The sequence below is a fragment of the Harpia harpyja genome, chromosome W (assembly GCF_026419915.1).
Source record: "Harpia harpyja isolate bHarHar1 chromosome W, bHarHar1 primary haplotype, whole genome shotgun sequence".
Classification (NCBI taxonomy): domain Eukaryota; kingdom Metazoa; phylum Chordata; class Aves; order Accipitriformes; family Accipitridae; genus Harpia; species Harpia harpyja.
The window spans coordinates 18,135,220-18,148,323 of record NC_068968.1 but is presented as its reverse complement, the minus strand read 5'-3'; the positions used below and the strand labels follow the sequence as shown (position 1 = coordinate 18,148,323).

General features: G+C 42.6%; 1 protein-coding gene across 2 annotated transcripts; it reads left to right on the top strand.

Moving 5' to 3' along the window:
* The first annotated feature begins 320 nt into the window (after positions 1-320).
* LOC128136231 (purpurin-like) lies at positions 321-9,492 on the top strand. 2 transcript variants are annotated; one of them, XM_052775467.1, is made up of 6 exons: positions 321-435; positions 1,343-1,460; positions 4,046-4,182; positions 4,995-5,107; positions 7,127-7,339; positions 9,028-9,492. In XM_052775467.1, the coding sequence occupies exons 2-6, from the start codon at positions 1,344-1,346 to the stop codon at positions 9,036-9,038; spliced, it is 591 nt and encodes a 196-aa protein (XP_052631427.1). In that variant the 5' UTR covers positions 321-435; position 1,343; the 3' UTR covers positions 9,039-9,492. The 2 variants fall into 2 exon arrangements, with proteins under 2 accessions (XP_052631427.1, XP_052631424.1); XM_052775464.1 differs by having other exon boundaries at positions 4,980-5,107.
* Positions 9,493-13,104: the final 3,612 nt, after the last annotated feature.

The window sequence follows — 13,104 nt, the reverse complement described above, 5'->3', positions numbered from 1 at the left end:
TGCTTATGCTAGATCTGCCCAAGGCAAATGTGAAAACATGCCTATGCAGATGCATACGTCTTACGTCTGGTCCATGAGTTTCTGATTAACATGTAAGGAGCAGGAAGAATTGAATGAGACAAGAGCGTGGTACAGGCACTTCAGCAGGCTTATTAGCTTTCTGGGCTGCTTTTTCCATTATGCAAAAGCTGTGTTTGTATTAGTATAGCAGTCAGACCCACCAGTATGGGGATTACTGTTGGTTTTTACATAATGGATTATCCAAGATTAAGAGTTTTATTCAGGCACATGAGCAAAAATAACCAATTAGAAACTTTGCAGACCCATTATTTAAAGGCAGATGGAGGGCAATTCACACAAAACTCTCCTGCTGACTACAGCTCAAAGACTGTAGCAGAGTAGTCTCAGTGACCTCCAGCATCTCTGTCCCAACAGGTAGGTCAATATTCAGCAGAGAAGAATCAGGTTAGCATCTCCTAAAACAGAAAACTGAAGCTTGTGGCTGCAGTTGGGAACAGAATAGCTACTTGGGAGTTTGGAAGTCCAGGGTTGGACTCAGCTCAGTTTTAAATATTTTTGTTTTAACTTGGCATCAGAACAGATATTCAGGCATAAATATTCTGCAAGTGTCTAGGTAGGTGCTCTCTTCTCCCAAAGTGTTGAGACCAAGCATATTGGAATATGGGTGAGCTGGCATAGACTAGGAGATAAATACAACCTTGGCCAGCTTGCAGCTGTGTTATAATGGCAGATCAAGCCTCCAGAGATTGAATATCATCTGTTAAATTTGTAGAGGAAATGATCTAACTGAGGCTATTGTTAAAATGTATTTTGCCGTTAGAGCAGACAGCCAGGAAATGCCTGATTAGGTGATGAAAACTGGACATAAAGAATACAGTTTTGCCAGTTTTAAAGCAAAGTGAATAAACACCATGAAAAATTTAGAAACTATGTATTTCCAACCAACAAGGTTTTGCCAGAGATCATCAGAACATTTTTGTTGTTGTTGTCAAAACAAAAATTCAATTAATTTCTAATTTTATCAACTTTTATCAACCTTATCCAGAGTCTGTCTTGATTTATAATGTAATAATTATGTGGACTGCACTATTGCTAATGGAAAGCAAAATACTCTGTCAAAGTAATTGTCATTGGTGGTCAGGGATACAGATCTGGCTGGATTCGGGCATAGCATTTATCCAGGTTTCTCAGTGAACTAGTACTGTGCTCAGCATAGAATGAAACTAGTTTTAAAATGGGAGGAATGTATTTGTAGGCACAGCACTAGCTGTCCATATGTGCTACAAGAAATAAGACTCTGCATGTTTATTTTTTCTTGCAGGATGAAATATGCACAGTATGTTTTCCTGGCATTGCTCTTCTCTGCTGTTGAATATAGCCTAGCTCAGACCTGTACAGTGGAGTCTTTCTCTGTGAAAGACAATTTTGATCCGAAGAGGGTAATTATGACTACTTCATCTACTAAACATAATATACCAGGAGAAGCTTCACTGTATAAACCAGTTTCCCAGTGTATAGGATGTATTAACGTAAACATTGTCATTAGAATGTTATCTTTTTATATATAATGTCTCTGGAACATGTTTCTGCAGTTCACTCTTGCTAGTGGACATTATGGTAACACAGACCACAGAAATGTTGGGGATGCTAGACTATTATATTTGACATAATCTTCTATTAGCTCAAGTTCAGACTGGCTCTCAGTTTTGGGGAATCCATGAATGGAACACTTTTTAGATTATCAATAGAAGGAAAGGTCAAACAAGTACCCTGGAGGACTTCTTAGATCCACTGCTGTCCATTCTTGGGATTTAGGTCAACACAAATTTTTAACAACTAAGCTGGGTATCCTAAACAAAGACTGTCTAACTTCTAAATAGGGTGTCTTATTTGTCTGCCTCTGAACAGAAAACCAGGGCTAACTTTGTTTTGGATTGGTCCAGAATGGTGTGCCAGTACCTGTTTGGACTGGTTGTCTACAGAATATGCCATCATATCATTTCCAGCCACATCCAGAATTTGTGGGGTTCCAGAACTTTTTTCCTACAAAATTGGCCTTGCTGAAAACAAACATATTCCTGGGGAGAAAATGCTTTGAGAACTCCAGTGTTTTGATAAAGCAGTGTTATTCTTAGCCTCATGTATTCGGAAGTTGCAAATTCTATCTCAATCTTCCTTAAGCATGTAACTTCCCAGACAGATTTCATCACTTTAACTGAAGAGTTCAGTTGATCAGTGCTGTGTTCTGCTTCCCCCATTATTTCTACTGATACAGGTAATTTTTGAGGTGCTCCCAGTCATGCAATCACTTGCTTGTACCCTATTTTGATTTCAGCACATATTGGTTTTAAATTTTCAAGGTCACTTTTTTCTAGGAATTTTATTATTCTTAATTTCATTTCAGTTCCCCCTATTGCTAGTCACCCTAACACACTCTTTCTTTGCCATGGACATAGTCAGCATTTTCTGCTTCTCTGTATAGACACTTTACACCATCAGAGATCACGAGCAAAAGCTTGACTTTAGCCTGTCAGCCACAACAGGAGAAACTGGCTAGTGGCTCCAGCCAGTTTGATTATGGCTTTGTGGCTACGATTTGGTCTCCTTATTGACATCCTTCACAAAGAAACCAAGGTTTAAATGGGAACAGAGAATAACTGAAATGATTCACGGCAGTAAATCCTGAGTTATGGGTGAAGCATTTCAGGATGGCATTTCAGAGAAGATTACAGTGTTGCGCCACCACTCCATGAAAGTCTCAAGTGCTAAAGAGTAAATGCATACAGAAATTCAGACTTCCTAGAACTATTTCTTTTAATGCCTACCTCACAAAAGAGCATAGAGGTGAGTGTTGAACTGTATAGCAGAACCTGTGTGGTACATACCCATGCAAACTCAGACTTTTACCATAGGCCAGGCAGTGGCTAGTCTTGCAGCGGTGATTAATCGAGACAATTGTATTGGGATTGCATGGCAAGGTTTTACTAGTGGAGGGGCTACAGGGGTGGCTTCTGTGAGAAGATGCTAGAAGCTGTCCCCATGTTGGAGATAGCAAGTTCCAGCCAGCTCCAAGACGGACCCACTGCTGGCCAAAGCTGAGCCAATCAGTGACAGTGGTAGCGCCTCTGTGATAACATATTTAAGAAGGGGAAAAAACTGCTGCACAACAGCAGCTGGAGAGAGAAGTGAGAATATGTGAGAGAAACAACCCTGTAGACACCAAGGTCAGTGAAGAAGGAGGGGGAGGAGATGCTCCAGGTGCTGCAGCAGAGATTCCCCTGCAGCCCATGGAAGACCCCACGCCAGAGCAGGTGGATGCCCCCGAAGGAGGCTGTGACCCCATGGGAAGCCCATGCTGGAGCAGGCTCCTGGCAGGATCTGTGGACCCATGGAGAGAGAGGAGCCCATGCTGGAGCAGGTTTTCTGGCAGGAGTTGTGACCCCATGGGGGACCCACGCTGGAGCAATGTGCTCCTGAAGGACTGCACACCATGGAAGGGACCCATGCTGGAGCAGTTCGTGAAGAACTGTAGCCCATGGGAAGGACTCACATTGGAGAAGTTTGTGGAGGACTGTCTCCCATGGGAGGGACCCCATGCTGGAGCAGGGGAAGAGTGTGAGGAGGAAGGAGCAGCAGAGACAATGTGTGATGAACTGACTGCAACCCCCATTCCCCATCCCCCTGTGCTGCTGGAAGGGAAGAGGTTAGAGAAACTCGGGAGTGAAGTTGAGCTCGGGAAGAAGGGAGGGGTGGGGCTAAGGTGTTTTAAGATTTGATTTTATTTCTCATTACCCTACTGTGATTTGATTGGTAATAAATTAAATTAATTTTGCCCAAGTCGAGTCTGTTTTGCCCATGACGGTAATTGGCAAGTGATCTCTCCCTGTCCTTATCTCGACCCACGAGCCTTTCATTATATTTTCTCTCCCCTGTCCCGTTGAGGAGGTGGAGTGATAGAGTGGCTTGGTGGGCACCTGGTGTCCAGCCAGGGTCAACCCACCACAACAATAATCTTTCATTTCAGTATGCAGGGAAATGGTATGCTCTAGCCAAGAAGGATCCAGAAGGTCTTTTCCTTCAGGACAATATCTCTGCTGAATACAGCATTGAGGAAGATGGCACAATGACAGCATCTTCCAAAGGCCGAGTGAAGCTTTTTGGGTAAGTGTGTGCCTAACTTCTAACTCTAGCTGATAACATGATATACTAAAGAGATGGTGTGAATGGTGATTTATCCTGAGTGCACAATATGACTGAGTTGCTATTATCAACAAGACAAGCTCAATAAAATTAATACCTTAGAGGCCAAAGGTGATTGAGTCCTGGGTTAGTTCTCATTCTATTTCTGGTCTAGGCCCATGATAAAACTATTGTATAATTGCCAATTCAATGATAAAGTAAAATCTTTAATGATAGGCTGGTAAAGCAAATAAATTGGAATGAAAAGAGGGGAGCCAGTGTAGCCTGTGAGAAAGTGAGTAGCTCAACAGGTTTGAGGGAAGGAAATGAGTGTAAATGAGTGTTACATTAGTGGGTCTTTCAATGTGATATTGTTTAGACTTCTTTGGAAAATACTCAGTTAGCTCTTGGATACTTTTATGAGACCTGAATAGACAGATGGAAGTCCCTTGGTGATGGCTACCGTAAGGGATTACAACATGTGAAGGGATTAAGTGGTTTTCTGGGCATAGATAGAGAAGAAAAACAGAGACTTTTTACAGGTTAATACTAACTCTGCTGCTATTCAGTGTTAACTAACCAAAATATTTAACTGGGTGAATAATGGAGAAAAGCAGGCTGCCCTGAACCTTAGGTTTAATAGCAAAGCACTCTAGGATATTTTGAGACAAGGCGAAATGAAGTTGAACAGATATGGCATACAATGTATGTGGGAAGAATACTCAAATTATAGTTGTGTATTTCTGAATGGCCTCTTCGGAAATCATGCAGGATCTCAGTGGATGTCATTACAGGTTCTGGGTGATTTGTGCTGATATGGCTGCTCAGTACACAGTGCCTGACCCAACCACTCCAGCAAAAATGTATATGACATACCAGGGCCTGGCTAGCTACCTGTCCAGTGGTGGTGAGTGAATTTCTTCATCCCCCTGGGGTCAGTCTATAGTTTATGGTTGCCAAAACTTGTGTATTTCAGTATATGAGCAGTCAAAACAGCTAAGCTCAAATTGTTCCAAATGGAGACAAAGCATCCTTGGAGGGGGAAGCTTTTTCCAAGGTTTTTATCTCCACAGAAGGGGTAGAATTCAGAAATTCCCCAGGAAGCTTTTTATCTCCACAGAAGGGATAGGATCCAGAAATTCCCCAGGGACCCTACCTATCCACCAGTTTAGTTAACAAGGAAGACACAGCTTAGAGATAGCTGACATTGCAAATAGGCTTTGTACAGCTGAGCACTGTGCTGAACCTAGGGAAGCAATTCTTCCTGGACTCCCTGAATTCCTCATAACTGGTGGGACATGATACATGAATCCAAATCTTCATCCCATCAACAAGGCACTGATCATGTCAGGCAAGCATGGCAAAAGTTTGCAGCACTACCTTAAGTCCCTCTCACAGAAATTCCTTGTGTCACACCTCATTTATGCAGCCTTCATACCCTGTAATTCCTTTCTGAATCCCCCGCAGCTGTTAGGTTGCCAGAGAGACTAATTCTGGAAGTTGGGCAGTTGGGATTCAACTTGTTAGTGCATGACAAAATACATTCCTTCCATACTGGCAGATAAACTACACTAAAATGTACTCAGCTGAAGAACAAGGCTGGAAAACAGAAGCCATCTTTTACTGAGACTATTCATATAAGTGTCCTGGTTTCAGCTGGGATAGAGTTAATTGTCTTCCGAGTAGCTGGTACAGTGCTATGTTTTTGAGTTAGGTATGAGAAGAATGTTAATAACACTGATGTTTTCAGTTGTTGCTAAGTAATGTTTAGTCTAATGTCAAGGAGTTTTCAGCTTCTGATGCCCAGCCAGCAAGAAGGCTGGAGGGACACAAGAAGTTGGGAGGGGACACAGCCAGGACACCTGACCCAAAGCGGCCAACAGGGTATTCCATACCATGTGACATCCCATCTAGTATATAAACTGGAGGGGAGTGGGGGCGGGGGGGGAATTGCCACTTGGGGACTAACTGGGTGTCAATTGGTGGGTGGTAAGCAATTGCACTGTGCATCATTTATATATTCCAATCCTTTTATTTTTACTGTTGTCATCTTATTAGTGTTATCATTATCATTATTAGTTTCTTTTTTTTGTTCTATTAAACCGTTCTTATCTCAACCCACGAGTTTTACTTCTTTTCCTGATTTTTCTCCCCCATCCCACTGGGTGGGGGGAGGAGTGAGTGAGCAGCTGCGTGGTGCTTAGTTGCTGGCTGGGGTTAAACCACGACAATAAGAAATATGATCTGCTTGCCCTTTGTCTCAATACACCCACCTAGACAGGAAATATAAAGAGATTTTGTTATCATCTAAAACCTGAAGAGATGTGGTCCAGCTAACACCTTTAGTCACAGAAACCAAATGTGAAAATGCACTAAAAGTTCAAATCTTGGCTGGACAAGAGTCTATCTTGTAGAGATACCCAGCCTTTGTGTTAAGAACTTCATGGCTATTTCTATCGTCTCAATGAAATTGAGCCTGTTCTCAAGATCACACTTTCCCATCATCCACCTTGTAACCCTCTGGCCTGTGCTTCAATCCAAGCTCTGGAGCTCTCTGATAGAGAGAGCATGGATGTGCTTGATGCCTTGGTGTTGGCTGTACTCTTGTCTGTATGGTAGAGACCAGACAGCAACAGGGCCAAGCTCAGCCCATAGGGAGTCACCCATCATTGGCACTTTCTCAGCACAGCTGCCATGTGCTATAACAACACGATGGGAAACATGGTGGATTCAGGGCACACCGTGTTTGCCCCATTCTTCACCTCACAGTGTAGACATAAGCTAAACAATTAGAGGTGACCTTCTGTCCTTTGGGAAGATGTCCCTGTCATGTATTATAGTAAAGTCTCCATCTGCTAGAATAGCACATGCATGCCTTTGCTCTGTGTTTTCCACCATGACAAACACATCTGATTTGATGTTTCAGGGGACAACTACTGGGTGATTGACACCGACTATGATAACTATGCTATTACCTATGCCTGCCGTAGTCTGAAAGAGGACGGCTCCTGTGATGATGGCTACTCCCTGATCTTCTCACGCAATCCTCATGGCCTTCCCCCAGCCATTCAACGCATTTTGCATCAGAAGCAGGAGGAAATCTGCATGTCTGGCCAGTTCCAGCCTGTGCTGCAGTCAGGTACTTTCAGTGACTTAAATGCATTGGAGTGACTGCATTGGCAGCTTGTAGGACCAGGCAATTGCACTTGCTGTAAATGCAAGAGCCATTGCAAACTATTTTTTACTCTTTTAGAAACATTTTTTGTAGTGTCATATTTAATAAGAATGTGGCTGCAAAGCAAAGTCTGTGGAAGGGAGAGTGAGTCAGATTTAGGGTGGTTCTGCAACCTTTATTTTTCCTTTATAGCAATCCTGTGCTCTGAAGCTAGCACACTATGAAAGGAAGAATGTCTTTGTTATCCCAAAAGAATCACAGAATAATTTAGGGGGGAAGGGACCTCTGGAAGTCTTTGGTCTAGCCCCCTGCTCAAAGCAAGGCTAACTTAAAGCAGGTTGCTCAGGGCCTTGTTTAGTCAAGGTTTGAACATCTCCAAGGATGTTCCAACCTCTCTGGGCCCCTGTTTCAGTGTCTGACAACCCTCGTGGGGAAAAAGGGTTTTCCTTATAATGAGTCAGAATTTCCCATGTTGCAACTTGTGTCCATTGGCTCTTGTCTGTGCAAGTGTGAGAAGTCTAGCTTCATCTTCTCTACATCCCCCTATTAGGTAGTTGTAGACAGCAATAAGATCACCCCTCCAATCCCCCATCCTTAGCCTTTTCTTCTTAAGATTGAACAAGCCCAGTTCTGTCAGGCTCTCCTCATATATCACAATAGATACATACAAGGGCCTGGACATAAGATGTTTATGAACTTGGAAATGCTTGGCATGGCCACTTGGATAACATTGCATTACCTTCACTCTGAGCACTGTTCCCTACAGGAAAAGTCAGTTTCAATAAGGAACACACTCATCCTTCCTAGCTGTCAGCATGATTTGATCCCTAGACCTCCTGTGTAACAGAAACTACAGAGACTGAGGGGCTCTGAGCAGCAGTTCTGCCAGTGTCTGCTGACAGTGGGAGTGAGCTGTTGCTCCACAGAAATACAAGTGGATCAACAGATTCTTTTGCCAGGTCTCACAGCTGTTTTGAGAGTACCTTTGACTGGAGTTATGGAAGCTCATCTTCCAGCTCATCTGCTGTCCCTGAGATGATGATATAAGTTTCTAGTGTTATGCTGGAGGCAAGAACTCCACTTTTTTGGTAGAATGATCCCAGCTTAGCTCCCACACTCTCTATATGCACACCAACTTCGCTGGAGATGGGCCCTTAACTAAAACAGATTTGAGGACCTAGACTGGGGGATTGCCTCATTAACATATATGTTAGGCCTAGTTGGACAGGAAGTAGCCGCTAAAAATCTCTGAATGGCATGTCATTGTGTGAGCCAGTTCTCAGCTACAGAGCACATATGGGCATCCTGTAAGGTCACAGAGCTGGTAGAGGGATCCCTGTTCCTTGCACTCTGTATTGCTTCCTGTAGCAGAGAAAGGGTAACTGGTTTGTGGGCTGAGTGTCTAGGTGTTAGAGTAAGCTAAAAACTCGTGACTCTTTGTGACTGGTGAAGGCAAACAGAACTCGAAACTGTCCAACAGGCACAGAACAATACAAACAGTCCCCTTGACTTAATCTTGTATTGTGGTTCAGGAGTGCCCTAGGATGGCTGTAGCTACAGTTTCACTGAGGACTAAAAATGCTGTTAAAGCACTGGGATGGCTTTGCAAATTCATTTGCATGGACTAAAGTTCACTTTCTCTTTCTTTACAGGGGCATGCTAATAAATATACTTCCGGTTCTATCTTTAAGCACTGAAACCAGACTTCTTGGTCTTGAAGCTGTCATTCACTTTTAAAAAAGAAAATCATAGTTTAAACTAGTGTTTTACTCCTGAAAAACAAGAAAAAGGTTATGTGTTTGTAACTTGTGTGTAATACATTATTGATAACTGAATTTTCAAGGGAATACCTAATGAGGCATTTGTCAATAAATGTTTTTTTAAAAAAATTTCTTCAACTGTTTCTTGTTACATACAGTATGCCTCTTTTACCAGCATTTCTATTTTAATTCTGAAGTTATAAAAACCTGTTGAACAATAACTCTGAGCTGAGACTGACAATGTGCTCTTTGCTACATATCTTACTATGCTATGTTTCTGGTACATGTTAATGTCCAAAGATCTGCACTGAGTATTTCTAATCAAATTATCGAGCTAGTATCATAACTAACTAACTAGAGCTGAATCAAGAATGCAACAAAGCAACTTGTTCTCTCAATAACCCACTGCTTTAACTGAGCTCCCACTTACATTGTCCTGTGGCCTAGGTAGTAATTTATTCCCCACTGCCTTCCTCCAAAGTTCAATAGCTGAGCAATACAGAGGTGATAGGGTTTGTGGCTAAGAATTTCACAGATGTAGGGGGAACCAAAGGAATATGACCTAGAAGATTCCTTGTAAGAAAAGGGGGATCTAGATAAGCATTTTTCAGCCATATATTTCACATTCCTCGTGAGACAATCACATTCACTTTGAATGGTTTCCTATGAATAAAACTACCAGTCCAGAATTGCATAATGAACGCTATATTGAACCCTACAGTTTGTCAACAACACAGGGTTTTTTCAGGTCATAATTACTGATGGTACAATGAAAACCAGACTGTACAGACCTGGCCCCTGGGGCATTTGCAAAATGTGTGGCACAATATTAGCCCTGAGTGAAGAGCTTCAGAGTAGCAAGATCATAAGGCAGCCTCTACAAGTTGCTTGCATAATCTGTTATCTACTGCCAATCATTATCTACTGTATCTGTTCGAAGGAGCATATAAAATGCTGAGCAAAGGCTGTTCTCCAGGGCTACCAATAGTATCCCAGAGATGCAGGGAGTTCCCTCAAGATAAGTTTACTTTTCCCAAGATTCCCATCCAAGACGACTCAGCCTATCAGCCAACAGAGAAGACTATTAGGAAGAGGTGTTATTTGCTTTCCAAGTCTAGAAAAGCTACCTTAAACAGAAAGTAAGAAAGATAAGTGTCAGTCACCATATCAAGCTAAGGACAGAAACAGAAAAGCAGCAGGAAATTCAAAAGGAAAACCTTTTAGGTAAAGACTATCAAGGTTTATTGGGCTTATGTGGCAAGGTTTCGGTAGCGTGAGCAGGGAGCTGCAGGGTTGGCCTCTGTGAAAAGACACCAGGGGCTGCCTCCATGCCAGACAGAGCCAGTTCCAGCCAGCTCCAAGACGGACCTGCTGCTGGCCAAAGCTGAGCCAATCAGCAACAGTAGCACCTCTGTGATAAGAATGAGGCGGGGGAAGAGGTGATCCAGGCACCTGAGCAGAGAATCCCCTGCAGCCCATGGAGGAGACCATGGTGAAGCAGGTATTTCCCTGCAGCCCATTGTGGCGGAAAAAGACTTAACTGCAAGGTTCAAGCAAACGACTTGAACTTCACTCACAGACTTAACTGCAAGGTTCAAGCAAATGATTTATTTGAACTTCACTTACAGACTTAACACGCCACTATTGCAGGTTTTACAGATACAATGGAGGAATGCACTATTGCAATTTTTTAAGGCAAGAGTAGTACATTATTACAACCACAAGCGACTCACAGACAACCACAAGCACACACGTGTTTACAAACTTAAAGCATAAACAATATTCACTTACCCCTCCAGGTAAGGGCTCTCAATCCCAGGGAAGCTACCTTGACTGGTGTCCTGATCAAGGAGGGGAAGGGTTTCCTTCACAAGGCAACTGTATAGTTGGAGAAGTGACTCCCCCATTTCCAACCTGAATCTTAGAGTTTTTATCCCCTGACTTGTGGAATGGTGTGTATGACTGTGCCTGAGTGGATTATGATATATGCCTGAGTGGATTATGGATATCTGAGTGGAGTTTCCCCTTATCTTTCTTTTGCTGGTCTGTGATTGTTTGAATACACAAGGTTGTCATTTGAAACTGAAGCTGAAACCCTCCAGCTTTTTTTTTTTACCTTGCTTCCTCAGGCAACTGAATAGTGGTTGGATTGAGACTCAGGGCATACTATTTGTTAAGGGATTTCAAGGCTCAGTTCGGGTTTTGGTTCTTTGAATGGTGCAGCCACCGCCCTGTTTAGTTTAGGGTTTATCAGACAACCCAGGGCTAAGCTGTCTACACAGCTCCCTGTGAGTCGTCTCTGCAGAGAGACAGGGCCTCAAGGCAATTCAAGGCTGGGTCGCTTTTGTAATCCCCCATGAGTCACCTGTGTGCTCTAGACATGGTGAAACTCGTTTGTGAACTATGAGCCGGACAATCCATACACCCATGAAGAGGACCATGCCAGAGCAGATACCCACACTATAGCCCGTGGAGGACCCCCGCTGGAGCAGGTACATTTGCCCTGAAGGAAGTTGCAGCCTGTGGAGAGCCCACACTGAAGCAGGCTCCTGCGAGGACCTCTGGCCTGTGGAGAGGAGTCCACACAGGAGCAGGTTTCTTGGCAGAACTGCAGCCCATGAGGAACCCATGGTGGAGCAGTTATTTTCCTGAAGGACTGTACCCCATGGGAAGGACCCATGCTGGAGCAGTTTGTGAAAGACTGTATCACATGGAAGGGACCTGCACACTGGAGCAGGGGAAGAGCATTGTATTAGGTTTACATGGCAAGGTTTTGGTACTGGGGGGGGTCTAAAGGGGTAGCTTCTGTGAGAAGATGCTAGAAGCTTCCCCCATGTCCGATAGAGCCAATGCCAGTGTTGCCGAAATCCGGAATAAAACTCCTTAACAGCAATGAGAAGTTAAGAAGCAGGCACTCCTTTATTGCAGCGCTGGGCACACGGGGGATCGCTCCACCTAATACACACCTGTTATACATATTCACTAGATTTCCAAGCAAAATGTTAATTCCTTTTCAATGATTGGTCTTTTAATCATACCACCTTATTAATATTCCTATGTTAAAACAATCATTGGTCAATTTCACTTAACTCTACGAGATGGGAAGGGTAAGGGGGTTTCCAAGCAGCAAACTGGTGTCCATGACGGTTTCCTTAGTTTTTGAAACAAAACATAGAAAGACCAGTATCTTCCTGGTGAGGTTTCTATGGTTTGCTTATTTCAAACTTAACAATACTAAGGTTCCTATAGTCACACATAACACAGTTCCTAAAGTTTCTAAGTTCCTATGACTACATTTCAAACTTAACACTCCCATACCTATGCTTCACAATTTTCTACTTTTTAATCAAACCAAACTCTTATATATATATAATTGGATTTTAATTTCTTTATCAGAATATTTTCAACATTCCCCCCTTTGAAAGTTTTGAAAATCATTTCAATACTTTCACTATCATTTTACTAATCACTTACTATATGGTGGAGGAAACTCTGAGATTGTTTGTCCATCTTGCTGTCTTGCAACAGCTTGGATGATCATGCGATTAAAAGAAGTTTTACGAGTAATTTGCCTTTTCAAAAAGTAATAAATCAAAATGATCATTACAAAAATTATCAACAAGGTTAATATTGTACTAATCAATGATTTGATCCAAGAACTCAGATTCTAACCTAATCCCTTGAAGATCTTGTCTATCCAACACTCTTGCATATCTTGTTGCAACTCTTGAGTGTCTTTCTCAATTTTTCCCAATAATTCCAAATCATGTTCCACATCCTGAGTTACATTCGGAATGTGTATACAACAATGGTCTATTCTGTCTTTTAAATATCCACACACTCCGTGTTCTTTGAGTAAAAGCATATCTAAAGCCATTCTATTTTGCAGAGTCATTTTGCAAGTGGCCTGTAATTGTATATTTAGATCTCTAAATCCTTTTCTGGTCACATTGGCCAGTTTCTCTACTT